The sequence below is a fragment of the Desmodus rotundus genome, chromosome X (genome assembly GCF_022682495.2).
Source record: "Desmodus rotundus isolate HL8 chromosome X, HLdesRot8A.1, whole genome shotgun sequence".
Classification (NCBI taxonomy): Eukaryota; Metazoa; Chordata; class Mammalia; order Chiroptera; family Phyllostomidae; genus Desmodus; species Desmodus rotundus.
The window spans coordinates 86,802,408-86,817,735 of NC_071400.1; the positions used below are offsets into that span (position 1 = coordinate 86,802,408).

At 37.6% G+C, this 15,328-nt stretch overlaps 1 protein-coding gene and 1 non-coding gene across 5 annotated transcripts in view; both read right to left on the reverse strand.

Annotated features, from left to right (window-relative positions):
- POLA1 (DNA polymerase alpha 1, catalytic subunit) overlaps window positions 1-15,328 on the reverse strand; it is a 299,926-nt gene that overhangs the window by 247,780 nt on the left and 36,818 nt on the right. For 2 of the 4 annotated variants that reach the window (XM_053917485.1, XM_024569966.3), the window contains exons 17-24: window positions 14,240-14,301; window positions 12,659-12,748; window positions 10,143-10,259; window positions 8,735-8,910; window positions 6,595-6,724; window positions 5,986-6,105; window positions 4,344-4,443; window positions 2,899-3,023 (exon numbers count right to left, since the gene is read on the reverse strand). In XM_053917485.1, the coding sequence (XP_053773460.1) occupies window positions 2,899-3,023; window positions 4,344-4,443; window positions 5,986-6,105; window positions 6,595-6,724; window positions 8,735-8,910; window positions 10,143-10,259; window positions 12,659-12,748; window positions 14,240-14,301 (920 nt within the window). The remainder of the gene's footprint in view (window positions 1-2,898; window positions 3,024-4,343; window positions 4,444-5,985; window positions 6,106-6,594; window positions 6,725-8,734; window positions 8,911-10,142; window positions 10,260-12,658; window positions 12,749-14,239; window positions 14,302-15,328) is intronic. The other 2 variants (XM_053917486.1, XM_053917487.2) reach the window with 2 other exon arrangements.
- On the reverse strand, window positions 3,536-3,665 carry LOC112313426 (small Cajal body-specific RNA 24). The gene has a single exon (XR_002975698.2). It is a non-coding gene; the product is annotated as a small Cajal body-specific RNA 24 (non-coding RNA).

Below are 15,328 nucleotides of genomic sequence, written 5' to 3' on the forward strand. Positions count from 1 at the left end.
GCACATTCACTCCCTAGACACTGACCCCCTCCAATGAAAGCACACATCCACAAAAAGGTCTGTACAAGAATACTCACAGTAGCTTTATTAATAATAGCCAAAACCTGAAGGCAATCCAAATGCTCATCTGAAGAGAATAAAGTGTGGGATATTCTTCAGCAGTAGAAAGGAAAGAACTACTGATAATCCAACAACATGGATGAATCTCAAAAACTTTATGTTAAGCAAAAAAGCCAGACACAAAAGAGTACATATTGTATCACTCCATTTACATGAAGTTCTGGAACAGGCAAACTGAAGCTATGGTGATAGAAGTCAGGTCAATGGTTGACATATGGGAGAGGGGACTGACACACCAAACTCATGGATGAAGCTAAGGCGGTGCTTGTAGGAAAATTTATCATTGTAAATATGTCTATTGCAAGAGAAGATCTGAAATCAATCATCTAAACTTCTACCTTAAGCAACTAGAAAAAGAAGGGCAAACTAAACCAAATAAGGCAGAGAAAAGAATAAAGATTACAGCAGAAATACACGAAACAGAGAACTAAGAAGCAATAGAAAAATCAAGGAAACTAAAGGTGCTTCTTTCAAAAGACCAATAAAATTAACAAACTTTTGACTATAGTGACAAAGATAAAAAGAACACTCAAATTACTAAAATCAGGAATAAAAGAGGGACATCACTACTGACCTTAAAGAAGTAATAATGATTATAAAGGAATACCATAAACAATTTTATACCAACAAATTAGATAACCTACATGAAATGGAGAAATTCCTACAAAGACACACACAACTAAAACTGACTCAAGGACAAAAAGAAAACTGGGTAGGGGAGGGGAGAGTAGTGGGGAGGAAATGGGGACAACTGTAATTGAACAACAATAATAAATAAATAGACAGATAAGAAAATCTGCAAACAAGAGATTGAATTAGTAATCATAAAAAGAGAAGTGTTAAGACCAGATAATTTTCACTGGTGAATTCTACAAAATAGTTAAATAATTAATACAAATCCCTCACAAACAAGACCTTAAAAAAAGAAGAGGAAGAGGGAAGGGAAAGGACAGGAGGGGAAAGGAGGGGAAAGGAAGGGGAAAGGAGGGGAAAGGAAGGGGAAAGGAGGGAAACGGGAAATGGGGAAGGGAAGGAAAAGGAAAGGAAAGGAGGGAACACTGCCCAACTCGTTCTATCAGGCCAATATTACCCTAATACTAAAACCAAAGACACAAGAAAAGACAACTACACACCAGCAGCCCTTATGAATCCAGACAAAAAACTCCTCAGCAAAATATTAATAAGTTGAATCCAGCAACACAGAAAAAAGATCATATATCACCAAGACCAAGTGGGATTTATCCCAGAAATGCAGGTTGGTACAACACCCTTTTGTGATAAAAACACTCAATAGACTAGAATAAGCTAGGAACAGAAGGGAGCTTCCTTAACCTGATAAAGGACATCTATGGAAAACCCATAGCTAGCATCATTCTTAATGGTGAAAGACTGTATGCTGTCACCCAAGAGCAGCAGCAAGCCATGGGTGCCCACTCTTGCACTTCTATTTAACATTGTACTGGAGATTCTAGTTAGGGCAGTTAGGCAAGGAAAAGAAATATAAGGCATCCAGATAGGAAAGAAGAATTAAAACAATCTTTGTTCACAGATGACATGACTCTGTCTGCAGAAAATCCTCAGGAACCCACAAAACTGCTAGTACTAATGAATGAGCTCAGCAAGGTTGCAGGATACACGATGAACACACAAAAATCAGTTATTTTTCTATACACTGGCAATGAACAATATAAAAAAGAAATCAAGACAGTGAATTTGTAACACCAAAAAGGATGAAATATTTAGGAATAAATTCAATTTTAAGAAGTGTAAGAATTGTACACGGAAAACTAGATAAAATCATTCAAAGACATTAAATACCGAAATAAATGAAAAGACCCAATTTTCATGGATGGGAAGACTCAACATTGTTAAGATGATAATATTCCCCAAACTGATCTATAGATGCAATACAATTCCTATCAAAATCCCAGCAGCTATTTCTGCATAAATTGACAAGATGATTCTAAAATAAACAAATGTGATATACTTCCATACAATGAAATATTCAGCAATGAAAAGGAATGAAATACTAATGCTTTCAAGATTTTACACAGATAAATCTTGAAAATTGTGTCCTCAGTGAAATAAGCCACACACAAAAGATCACATGATTCTATTTATATGAAATGTCTAAAATACACAAATCCACAGAGGCAGAAAGACTGGTGGTTGCCTGGACCTGGGAGGGGTGAAGGGAGCGAGGGAAGTCACCAGTAAAAGGCAGGGGGTCTCTTTGGGGAGTAATGAAAATGTCCTAATATAAACTGTGGTGAAGGTTACAAACTCTGTGAATACACTAACAGCCATTAAATTGTACACTTCAAATGTGTGAATTGTATGGTATGTCAATTACATCTCAATAAAACTGTTGAATAAAAAAGGCACAAAACTACTTTGAGTTTCCTTCTATCCAACCCTCCCCCTTTTCTGACCACCAAGAAAGGACATAATGTACCTTTTAGGAGAGAAAACTAAATGCTAACCCCTTTGGTTCTCTTCTTTAAGTACTGCTTTTTTTTTTTTAAATATTTTATTTATTTATTTTTAGAGAGAGGGGAAGGGAAGGAGAAAGAGAGGGAGAGAAACATCAATGTGTGGTTGCCTCTCACCCCCACCCCCAATGGGGACCTGGCCCACAACCCATGCATATGCCCTGACTGGGAATCGAACTGGTGACCCTTTCCTTCACAGTCCGACACTCAATCCACTGAGCCACACCAGCCAGGGCTAAGTACTACTTTTAATCTCAGTTTCAGGAGCTCTCAGTTGAACACCAACCTCTGTATCTCTCTGCACCTCTGAAGCAAGTCTCTGCACTGTTGTAAAACAAATGTTGAATTCTTGAATGATTGAAGGATATAAACTGTTGAAGTCCAGAAGCAAAATGAACTTATCATAAAAACCTGCAATAAAAAAGCCACATTATAAAGTCTTTAAAAAAAAACAGATTTACCAAAAACATTACATTACAAGCACTAAATGCTGAAGTATATTAGAAAAAATATACTATCCAGAGCTCTGAGATAGATGAAAGGTAAAAAGGAGTTGGCCCTACCACTCTACAAAAATGACAGGAATTAGAGTGAAAACTCAGGTCACAAAAAGAGATCCTCTCTTGCCTTGAAACCAGCTGCAACTGGCTCCTTCCCCAGAAGTTCCCAAAGGGCACCATTATGACAGGCAAACAGCTTCCCGTATCTATTACTATAGACACATTTATTTCAAAAAAAAAAAAGTTAAATTCTCCTTCAAGCAAGCACATTCCCTCCCACCTTTGCTCCAAAAATATTTAGCAAGCTCTACCAATGAGTGGTTATCTATATATATATATATTTTTTTTTTTACAAATTTTCAAAGAACAAAATGAGCAGTCCATTTACCTGTACACAAAGTGCTACAATCAGATAAGAGATGCCTATGTCAGCAGTGGAACGATCCACCCTTTTTACTTGCAAAGGGTGAACAGAAAGCTACTATACTTCTCTAGGACATTTACAAAGAGTTTTCTTCACCTTAAGAAGAAACTGAATAAAAGTAAATGTCCACTAATAAGACAATAATTATAACAATAAACATATTAAAAGCTACTCTGTACTGGGCACTATACTAAACAATCACTTTTACTCTTTAAATCTCTAGATATTAAAGATATTAATATCTATTAATAATAATAATAGTAGATATTAATATCTTTATTATTCTTATCTCTATTTTACAGAAGAGGAAACTAAGGCTTATAGAGGTTAAATGGGAAGCCCAAGGTTATATAGCCAGAATTCAAGCCTGGATCTAACTAACACCAAAGGACAACTGGACTACTGATCTGTTTCATTACAATTGATTAATTTAAAATGTCTCCTACTCAAGAGTTCAAGTTACTTGATAAAATTCACATTAATTCCTGCACAGCAATGTGAGTATGCTTAACACCACTCATCTGTACACTTAAAAATGACTAAGATGCTAAAAAAAAGATTTTCTACTCTGTGTACCACAAAACATCTTCTTTGCTATTCATAAACAGAAAGTTATTCTCCTGTTCTAACAGATGTTCAGTTTGGTGGTTACTGTCTAAACTTTTTGATTTTGCCGTCCAATATAAAACAATGTTATTTGAGACCTATTTGCTAACCTATAAGTCAGGCCTTCCAGTTTCTCAAGCCTAGCTTTGCATTAAGAAACTCCTTAATACCAGGGCAAGCCAGTTCAATGCCCAACCTTACCAACTTTAGGATCCAATACCAAGCCTCCAGCATAAGCTGCTTTTTTACGTCCTTTCTTGTATTTATTGGCATCTCCATCAATGTCTTCATCTTCATCTCCCTAATATCAAATGCAAAGACAACTTCACCAACCATCAACTAATCATCTAATTAAGAAGTTTTATGATCCCCTCCCTTGTCCAAATGCAGTATACAGTTTAACAAACATTCTTTACTTTTAGTTAATGGTCCTACCTGTGGGGAAAGACTGTTATTATAATTTGTTCATGAAGCTAAATGAATGCCAAGCACAGTAGTTACCAAAACAAATACTATATTGCAATGCTAATAAATATGCAAATTTTACTTTACAATATTTCTGAATTCATAGAACCTCACTTTTTTTAAATGAATGGATACCAGAAATACAACTCTTCATATTATGTAAAAATTGGGATTGTAGAAGAGTCCCCTTAAATTCATTAATATTCATGATGTAAAAATACAAAATTATTTTATATAGATATTAACATTATTCTCATTATTAATATGGACACCTTAAAATAAGTAAGTCCAGCCCTGGCCAGTGTGGCTCAGTACACTGGAGTGACATCCCTGTAGACCGTAAGGTTACAGGTTCCGTTCCTGATTGGGGCACGTATGAGAAGGCAATTACTGTTTCTCTCTCACATCTATGTGTCTCTCGCTCTCGCTCTCCCCCGCCCCCCTCCTTCCCCTCTCTCCCTAAAAAAGCAATGAAAAAATGTCCTTGGGTGAGCATAAAATAAATAATTAAGTATGTCCACACTGAAAATTTATTCCCAAGTAGTTAATCGTCAACATTCTATGCTGCAGCAGAAGTCAAATTTCTCAAGGTAACAGTCCCTCTACCAATTGTGGTAATGTACATAAAACAAGCAAATACAAGAACCTGAATCATTTTAACATTAAATTCCCATTCTGCAACAATTGCTACCAGCGCCAATGGAACAGCAGCTAAGTTTTAGTTCCATTGTGATGGAGGCCACTGTAGAAACCCGACTGTGGTGACCTTAATACTACTACTATGTAAAAATGCAACAATGCAACACAAAAATAAAGGCTCACGGGTTTAAGGAAATAAAAGATATAACTGGCATGTAACTTTGGGTAGGGCTAAGGTGGCAAAACACTTTCTATGTATGGTCAACCATCAGAGGCCTAATGTTGCCCTCAAACAATTTCCTATTTCATAGTTTTTTAAAAGATTTTATTTATTTTTAGAGAGAGGGAGGGAAGGAGAAAGAGAGGGAGAGAAACATCAGTGTGTGGCTGCCTCTCACGTGCTCCCCACTGGGGACCTGGCCTGCAACCCAGGCATGTGTCCTGACTGGGAATTGAACCAGTGACCCCTTGTTTCACAGGCCACTGCTCAATCCACTGAGCCATACCAGCCAGGCTCCTATTTCATAATTTTTATCTGTACAGAGAAAAAGTGGAGGAGGAAATGACCACACAAACACAACAGAATAAACTTGACTCAGTTTCTACAATATACAGTGGGTTAATTATTTTGTCAGTAGATGTTATCACAGCAAAACAAACAAACAAACAAACAAAAACCTATAAGGTAATAAAAGGAGGGGATAAGAAAAGGCAAAACACCATACAATTTTAGACCAACCAGTTTTTGCTGAGGCTTCCTGAAAATCTGCTTGTCGGGCACAATATAGTTGTTTTCATAAAATGCATGAAGCAACAAGAACTCATTACGCTCAGCTCGTCCACCCATCAGCGTCCTAGACTATTAAACAGAATTTCTTTTTTGAAATTTGAGCTCAAAATCACAACAAACAAGAGTAACTTTGACTTGGTAAATTTAATCATAGCACCTGCTTCAAAATCATTCCTCTTAACAAGGGCTGGTTTTTTTTTAGGGTACTAAATTATTTCTGGCATTTTCTCTAAGCATTATAGTTAAAAGGAGACAAAGAGAGCCTAAAATACTGACAACTTGGGCTATTTCTTTACTCCCAAATGGACCATTCCACAAATGAAACACATCCAGATGTTAGAGATGATCCTTGTGTTCACCCAAATTTCCACATACTGCACCTGGTTTTACTCCCCTTCTCCCAACCAGTTCTTCATTTTACAAAAGAAGCCCGGCTTTCAGAATACAAGTTACTCATTTTATAAGGATGCATTTAGACTCATTATCATGTAACAACTACCCCAAGCAAACACTGAATTCAACAGGAAATGCTTTTCCCCCTCTCTAAGTTAAATTTACCATAATGTTCCCAGCGATGTTAGTGATCTGCAATGCTAATGGAAGAACATTTAGCTCACACATGATCTGCAAAATGAACCTGGCATCTTTCCAGGTGTGTTCCAACAGGTACAACAGATGAGAAGGTTCACTGTACAGAAAAGAAAGAATGAAACAGAATCAAGTAATTAAAAGAAACAATGACTATAATCAGAACTTCATGAAATATGACAAAAACTTTTGGTACAGGTGACCAGAGCAACGTCACCTTGGCTTTGGAAATAATTTAAAATAAGGTCGGTATAAAACTAGTAATTCACTCATGCCATCAGCGCCTTTCTCCAAATCGCAAAAAAAGATAAAGTTACGTGTTAACTACAACCTGAAAACCACCTGAATCCTTTCATTCATTCCATCTAGTAAATATGTGCCGCATGCCTCCTGTGTGCCAGGTGTCCTGTCCTCAGGGGGCTTCTGTCCTCATGGGGAAGACAGAGTATAAATAACAAATTAAATACATGGTATGTGATATAATGCTAAGTTAGAAAGAAAAAAATTAAGAAGTAAACAGAATATTATCAGGAGAAGAGACTGAATTTTCAGTTAGGGAACCAGAGAGAGTTCACTGAGAATAACTGGGCATCCGAGGGAAGAGCACTGCAGGCAGACAAAACGGCACATTCAAAGGCCCTGAGTTGAGTGCACATCTGGAAGTTCTAAGACCAGGAAGGCGACCAAATGGCTGAAAGAGAGAGAATGACAGAGAAAACAGAAGATAAGGACAGAGTTAACGGCAGAGAGACACACTGCACAGGACCTTGTAAGTAAGGACTTTGGTTTTTACTCTGAAATAGAAAGTCACTGGAAGATTTTGAGCAGAGTGCCATCTCTGACTTAACATTAGCAGGGTAGTCTAGTTCTGACGTTGAGAACAGAAAGTAAAGTGTCAAGGGCAAAAGCAAGGAGACCAGTGAGAAGGCTAATAATATAACACCCAGTTAGCCAGGGGAAAGAAGGGTAGTGGCTTGGACCAGGGTGGGTTCAATGGAAGAGAAAAGAAGTGGCCAGATCTAGACATATTTTGAAGATACAGCTGTCAGAATTACCTGATGGAAAGAATGTGAGATATCAGAGAAAGGAATCATGAATACCTTAGAGGTTTGGAGCCAAGGATGACTTAGGAGGTATCCAGCAGTATGGAAAAAGAAAGAGTAACCATAACTAAAGGAAAGACCACAAGAGGAACCTAGCGGAAAAGATCAGGAGCTCAAGTTAAGATGGAGGTTCATATTAGATACCAAGTAGAACAGGCAGGTGGACACAGCAGTCTGGACTTCAGGGGAGAGGTCTAAGCTGAAGGTATGCAGGTGGGAGGCATCAGCACCCACATGGAATTGAAATTTCTGAGACCTGATGAGATCTCCTAGAGAAGCAGCGCAGTCAGAAAGAGAAGCAGTCCAAGGACTTGGGAGGTATGGTCAGAAAACAAGGAGTGAAGAGAAGGGTAGAAGAAACCTTATTTAAGAAATAATCAAGCGCCAAGTGTCAGTCACAGAAAATAAGTACTAGATATCTGATGTATAGCAATGTGACTACAGTTAACAATATTGGATCGTATACTTAAAATGTGCTAAGACAGTAAGTCTTAAATGGTCTCACCACACAAAAAAAGTAACTGCGAGGTGACAGGTAAGTTAATTAGCTTGACTGCAGTGAATAATTCACACAGCACGTGTATATAAAACAAGTTATACACCTTAAATATATACATTTTGTGTCAATTTTACCTGAATAAAACTGGAAGAAAGAAACAATTGAGCATTATCTCTAAATAACTTAACAATTTCTCAGTTTTTATATTTCTAAAATATTTCCACTAATTCCTGAATTCGTGAATTAAGGGTGGAAACATAAATATCCCATCAATTTCCAAAATGCACTTCGAAGACATCAAGACGGTGTTAAGTGAAGGGAGATAAGAGATAAACTGATCGAATTAGAATAATTCCAAAGGCAAAACAGTTCAAATTATTATCAAAGTAACGGAGATGGTAACATGAAGACAACTTTCCCCTCCATGGCACCACATGCTCCCAAGGATGGTGCTGGCGTCTTGCTTTTGCTAATTTTAAGACAAATTCTAAAGCATCTGGGATCATACCTGTACATATTTCGTATATTTTCCATTGGGATTACAGCCCTTTCAGTTTTCAGAATCTTTTGAACGAGTTCAGACATATGGTAGCTTTTACAACGAATTAATTCCTTAGCCGAAATTTCCACATCACAGACCATTCGGCCACAGGTAGCATTTCTTTCACCAAATCCACTCCTGCCCTACAAGGGGAGGACAAAAAGAAAACCCCATGGAAAAGCAGACACGGAGAACACTTTGTGCTAACTTGCTTTGAAGCTAGCCCCAAAATTACAATGATTAAACTCCCATTCTTCCATTCATGCAGCCACCAATCAAATAGTTTGCAGTGACACTTTTCTAGGTACTCAGATATAGCAGTGAGCAAAACAGAAAAGATTCCCAATCTCACTTGAAATATACAATTAAAAATAGATATCATAAACAACATATAGAGAGTTTTAGGGGTAACAAGTATACAGAAAAGTGAAAAAGGAGAGCAGGGTGAGGGGAGCAAGGGATTTGGGGGAGCTTCATCTTAAATGGGGTGGTCAGGGCAAACCTCACCAAGAAGATGCTATATTAAAAAAAACCTTGAAGAGGATAAGGAGTTAATTTAAGCAAGTGTTCTGATTAAGTGTTAATAAGAAAAAAGCAAGATTTTGAAAATTATTATTACCCCAAGCTTTGGCATTAAGTGTTAATTAAGTGCTCTATCACCTCAAAGATATGAATAAGAAGCAAGAACAGTGGCCCCAATTCTAATCTATAGCAGCAGAATCCTCTGGAGAGCATTATAAAAGGTACAGATTCCTAGGTTCTGATAAGACAACATGCCCGTTTTATTTATAGACTTTAAGTAAAACAAGATTTCAAGCATTGAGCAGTATCAGGTTTAGGAAATAAAGGTGCTTCATACAAAACCACCAAAATCTCCCTAAGTGAAGCAAGCAGGTAGAATGAAAGCACATGGGCTTTAAAAGGGTCAGACGGGACTGCGTGCAAAAACCTCAGTTCTTTCCCTGACTAGCTCTATGATTCTGAACAAGTTCTGTTACCCCTGTGAGAGGTAACTAACACAGAACGCACATACCCCATTGCCTTCTTATGCATTCAGTTGTCAGCTCCCTCTCATTGTTCCTTCCCATCGCCTTGCCGAATGATCACAATCAATGATTTCTGAGCCCAGCAACTCCACTCTAAGGGCTAATGCTTTGGTACCACTGAAGTGGAGGTAACATATATGTGCTCTCTCTACATTCCAACAGATAATTTTCAAAACTACCAGTGGCTTTTACCAATAAAATGTTGGATTCAAAGGAAAAGATGTTTAGTGCCCAAGTTAAAATGTCCTATCTATCACAAGACAACCAATTCCTACTCAAAGCATATAAAAAGTCAAAGAAAAAAGCAAGATTTTGAAAATTATTATTACCCCAAGCTTTGGCATATTGGATCGCTTCAGTCGACCTATCTTGGACCAGTAAGGAACTTTGCAAACATTAATTCTCTGCAGTAACACTTCCAGTTCAAACCCGTAAATATTATGACCCTAGTCGGAAAAAGAAGGCAGCCAATAACATATCAAACACAAATCAGAGGATTTATCTTCATATCCACAGAATTTCTTTGTCCTTTCTTTTTCTGGTCTCTAATTGAAGGCATCGTGAGCTTACCTCCGACTGGGATTTTCTTCTTCAGGAATTTACTCAGCAGCAGCATTCATTACCCTTGACATTCAAAAGGCTGCTCAGTGGACTGCTGGAATATACTTTATCTCATCCTGATTGATGCAAGGTTCATATCATGTCTTAATTTGCAGCTCATGCCTCATTGCTCAGAGACAAATGCAAACTCTAATGTCCACACTTTTTCTATGATCAGTAAAAGCTGTATTCAAACAATTCCATTTTACTTCCTTAAAAACCAAGAATCTTGTTTGTACTGTGTGACGTTTACACATATACTCCTAGAAAACTCAGAACTGCATGCGGTTTTTTCCTAAAGAACTGAGTTCAAATACTACGGACTTAGACTCTTAATCAATGTGCAACAAAGAAACTAAACAATACCGCTCAACAGTTCAAATAAGAAACTTGTAAAAAACAAGGACACGAGACTATACCAAGTAGAAAATATCTCAAAAATATAACCAAATTTTCCATGTCAATAATGATCATTTCCATCATGTGAATAATATACAATTCACTGCCTATGCTTATTTAAAAAACTAGATAAAGTTTACAATAAATCAGATCAGTAAATAGATTTACCTGTTATTAATTTTAATTACAAATATACACTGCTATATATTTATGGCAGTTTTGTCTATTAAGACACCTAACGGACATGAGGATGTCTCACTTTCAAATTATCATGCCTGGGATCAGGGACTCAAACCCACGTCAGGATTCTCTCCTACATCAGTTTGGATTCTCACTCACAGACTTGGCTCTAATATCCTACGGCAGACCAGCTACCCTAAGCACCATGACATTTCCTAGGGGCCCAAGAGAGAGACTACTAGTGGAGACAGTGAGGGTCTAGTGCTAAGCCAGAGCACCAGAGTAGGGCGCTGTGAACAGAATCTTCCTGGCACTTTCAACAGAGGTCCTGAAATACCCGATGGCAGGGGTGTCAAACTCATTTTCACAGGGGGCCACATCAGCCTGGTGGTTGCCTTCAAAGGGCCAAATGTAAGTTTAGGACTGTATAAATGTAACTGCCCCTTAACTAGGGGCAAGGACCTCCCCGCTGCCACCAGATAGAAACAAGGTGTTGGGCCAGATAAAACAAGGTGGAGCCTTGCATTTGCCACCTGTACCCTAAGGGAAGTGTGTGCAGAGACATTGGAATAACCTACAGGCTCTCAGTACTTTGGCTACACCACTGTCAGGAAAGGAATCCAACAGCAAAAATGAATGCAGAGAAATACATGGCAAACATGTTTGCAAGGCTTCAATGTAACCAAATTACCAATAGCACATTTCAAATACAGGCATACATATATTACTTTCCTCCCAAACCCAGAAAAAAAAAAGACAGCAATGGATAGACCTAGAGGGTATTATGCTCAGTGAAATCAGTCAGAGAAAAAGAAATACCATAGGATTTCACTTATATGTGGAGTCTAAAGAACAAAATAAACAAACAAAACTGAAACAGACTCATAAACACACAGCAAACCAGTGGTTGCCAGAGGGGAGGAGGGTTGGGGACTGGGTAAGAGGTTGAAAGTATTTAAGCAGAAATTGGTAGTTACAAAATAGTCACGGGGATGTAAGTACAGCATAGGAAATACAGTCAATAATAGTGCAATAACTATGTATGGTGCCGGGTAGGTACAAAAACATCGAAGGGAACACTATGTAAACTATATGACTGTCTAACCACTAAGCTGTACACCTAAAACCAATACAAAATAAAAATTAAAAGTAAAAAAAAAATGAAAACAACTCATTGAATTATTACCTTGCTATCTTGTGGAAGTACACCCTGTTAAAGAGAAAACAAACAAACAAACAAACAAACAGATTCCTAACCCTGAGCTCTCAAAGAAATGTACCAAAGAGATCCACTGAGCTCATAAACTGAAAATCCTGGGATTGCTATAGAGCTGGGCCACTAAGCCAAAATTCTGGAGAAATCTACAGCTGACCCACACTCATCAGCTTACAAGCTGGTGGTCTCTCTAAGTGCAAATAACTGGAGTAGCATAAACTTCGATAAGAATTCACGAGTTGCCTTTCTGTTAGAGAAAAATACTATCTTGCAGTGGGGTGGGATTTTTTCCTCCTTTCTGTCAGCAGCAAGGACAGCGATGCCCACCAGTCCATAGGGTTCGTTCACTCTGAAAAGATTCTTTGCTGCTCAAAAAGTACCAGTTCAGTCACCATGAAAAGAACTAAGGACTGAGGAGCTTCCCCACGCCATGGATCAACCTCTACTTACCACAATGATATCAGGATCAATTTTGTGAACTTTTGCAAGGAAAAAACCTAGCAGTGTTCTTTCTGTTGCGGCAATCTCAACCTTCACTTTCTGTTAGATAAAAACAGACCAGTCACTTACTCTTTACTCTCAAGTACTATACCTTGGCTCCTTGTTCAAGCAGGGTAAGATTTCTTAGGGTTAAAAGAAACCATACAGGTCAAAACTAAATGCAACAATGAAATTCCTGCCTCTAGGTTTTGCCTTACTTACATAAGGTCTCTGAGGAGCTAGTAAAGAATAGTGTCAATGAAGAAAAAATTTAAGTATTGAGCACTACCAAGTGCAGAAACGTCCCTCCACAGGGTCAGGCTTGTGCATCTGGACACATTTTATACATATAAATCAGAGTACCTATCAAGGGCATTACCTACTTCCTTATATAATCCCTGGTAGACTTCACTCTTCATGTATTTACCACATAAAGAAGGTCCAAGGATTGTATAAGTTAATATCAAATGGTGGTGTAAGAATCTATAAATAAGAAACTAGTGTAAAAGCGAACATACATTTCAGAATTACAAGTGTCTTAAATATAAATAAAGCCTATCTTCACACAAAAGGCTGGCACTTGGATTACTAACTACAAAACCAGGTGTTCAAAAGACTCTCCTTTTATTTACTGAGACTCTTCTAAAATGGAAGTTGATGACTATATATTTTCTATAACTAGCTTGGCTAAAAAACATCAGTTTGACTCTAATGGAATGAATTTTCCTAGGTAATTCTACTTGGATAGGTAATTCAGGGCACTTCACAAATAACAGCCTGGTCTAAAAGCACCACCATTCTACTGGACTTCTCAAGCTGATTTAAAATAAGTAGAACCTGACAAGGTTGCTAACTTTTAATTTTGTCAAGTAAGAACATTAAAAAAACAAAACAAACCTACATATTTACCAGCACCGTCAGTTCATAAAAGAAACCACATACTCCCTCAAAAAGAAATCCTTTACACTGAATACATTGACTTTTGAGAAAAAAAAAAAATCACTACATTATCCAATTCACCAACCCACCCCCACTCATTTTATTAAGAACCCATGGAATATACTGGGAGTGAGCTTCTTCGTGGGGCATACTGAGGGTTTAGAGATCACTGATCAATCGGGACAAGCCCACAACATCCTTTCCAATACATGTCCCCTTTAATATCCACAGCATTCACTTGGCTCCCTTTAAGCCGGGCTGGGGCGGGATATGGAGGCCTAACCCCTAGTTTCCCAAAACAGTAATCACATGATCGTGCTTTTTGGAAAAGCTTCCTATTGAGCTATCTAAAGGAGAGTTTGAGCCTATCCACCTATTCATACACTGTAGAATCCCACTATTTTCAGGTGGTGAAACATTTAAACATTGCTAAGTAATTTTTCTAGTTTTACATTTCTAATACATTTTAATGGATTAATGTCACACTCCAATATAGCAAGAATAGAGCCAATCAATTAACATAAAAATGTTTCCATTAATCCACACCTTCTTCTTTTTCTCAATCTAAACAGATGCTTCATATTTAAGAGAAATAAATAATGAGTTCTTTACCTTTTTCTTTATGTCTTCACCAAAAGCATATGGAAAAATACAGTCCTTTGGTTTAGACACAACTGTAAGAAGGGAAAAATAAAGATTCCAACACACATCTTAGCCAATTTCAAGTACATATATACTGAATGTTTCCAAATAGAAACTGTCTTAAATATAAATTCCCCCCATTCTCTGAAGAATTAAGAGAATCAAGTACTTCCACTGGTCATGTTGTTGGACTGCAAAAGAATAGCCAAAACAAATAATCCTAAAATTTGTATGGAACCACTAAAGACCCCCAATTGCCAATGCACTCTTGAAAAAGAATAAAACAGGAAGCATAACCCTACCTGGTTTCAACTGTATTGCAAAGCCACGGTTATCAAAATAGTATGGTACTGGCATAAAAACAAACACACAGATCAACAGAACGGAATGGAACATGCAGAAATAAACATGCATACATATATATGCATATAAAAAGTCAATTTATTCATGACAAAGGAGCCAAGAAGAAGTGGTGCTGGGAACACGGGACAGGTACATGCATAAGAATGAAACTGGACTACTATCGTGCACCATACACAAAAACTAACTCAAAACGGTTTCAAGACTTGAACATAAGACCTGAAACCATAAAACCCCTAGAAGAAAACATAGGTCAGTAAGCTCCTTGACATCAGTCTTGGTGATAATTTGTTGGATTTCACACCAAAAGCAAAGGCATAAGAAGCAAAAATAAACAAGCAGGACAACATCAAACTAAAAAAGCTTCTGCACCGTGAAGGAAACAATCAACAAAATGACAAGGCTATTTACCAGATGGGAGAACATATTTGGCAATCAAATATCTGACAGGGAGTTAATAACCAAAATATATAAAGAACTAATACAACTCAACACCAAATGAAACCAAACAATCCAATTAAAACTGGGCAGTGGATATGCATCGACATTTCTCCAAAGAGGACATACAGGTGGCCAACAGGTACATGAAAAGGTGCTCAACACAACTAATTAACAGGGAAACACAAATCAAAACCACAATGACATCACTTCACACCTGTCAGAATGATTATTATAAAAAAGATAAGAAGTAACAAGTGT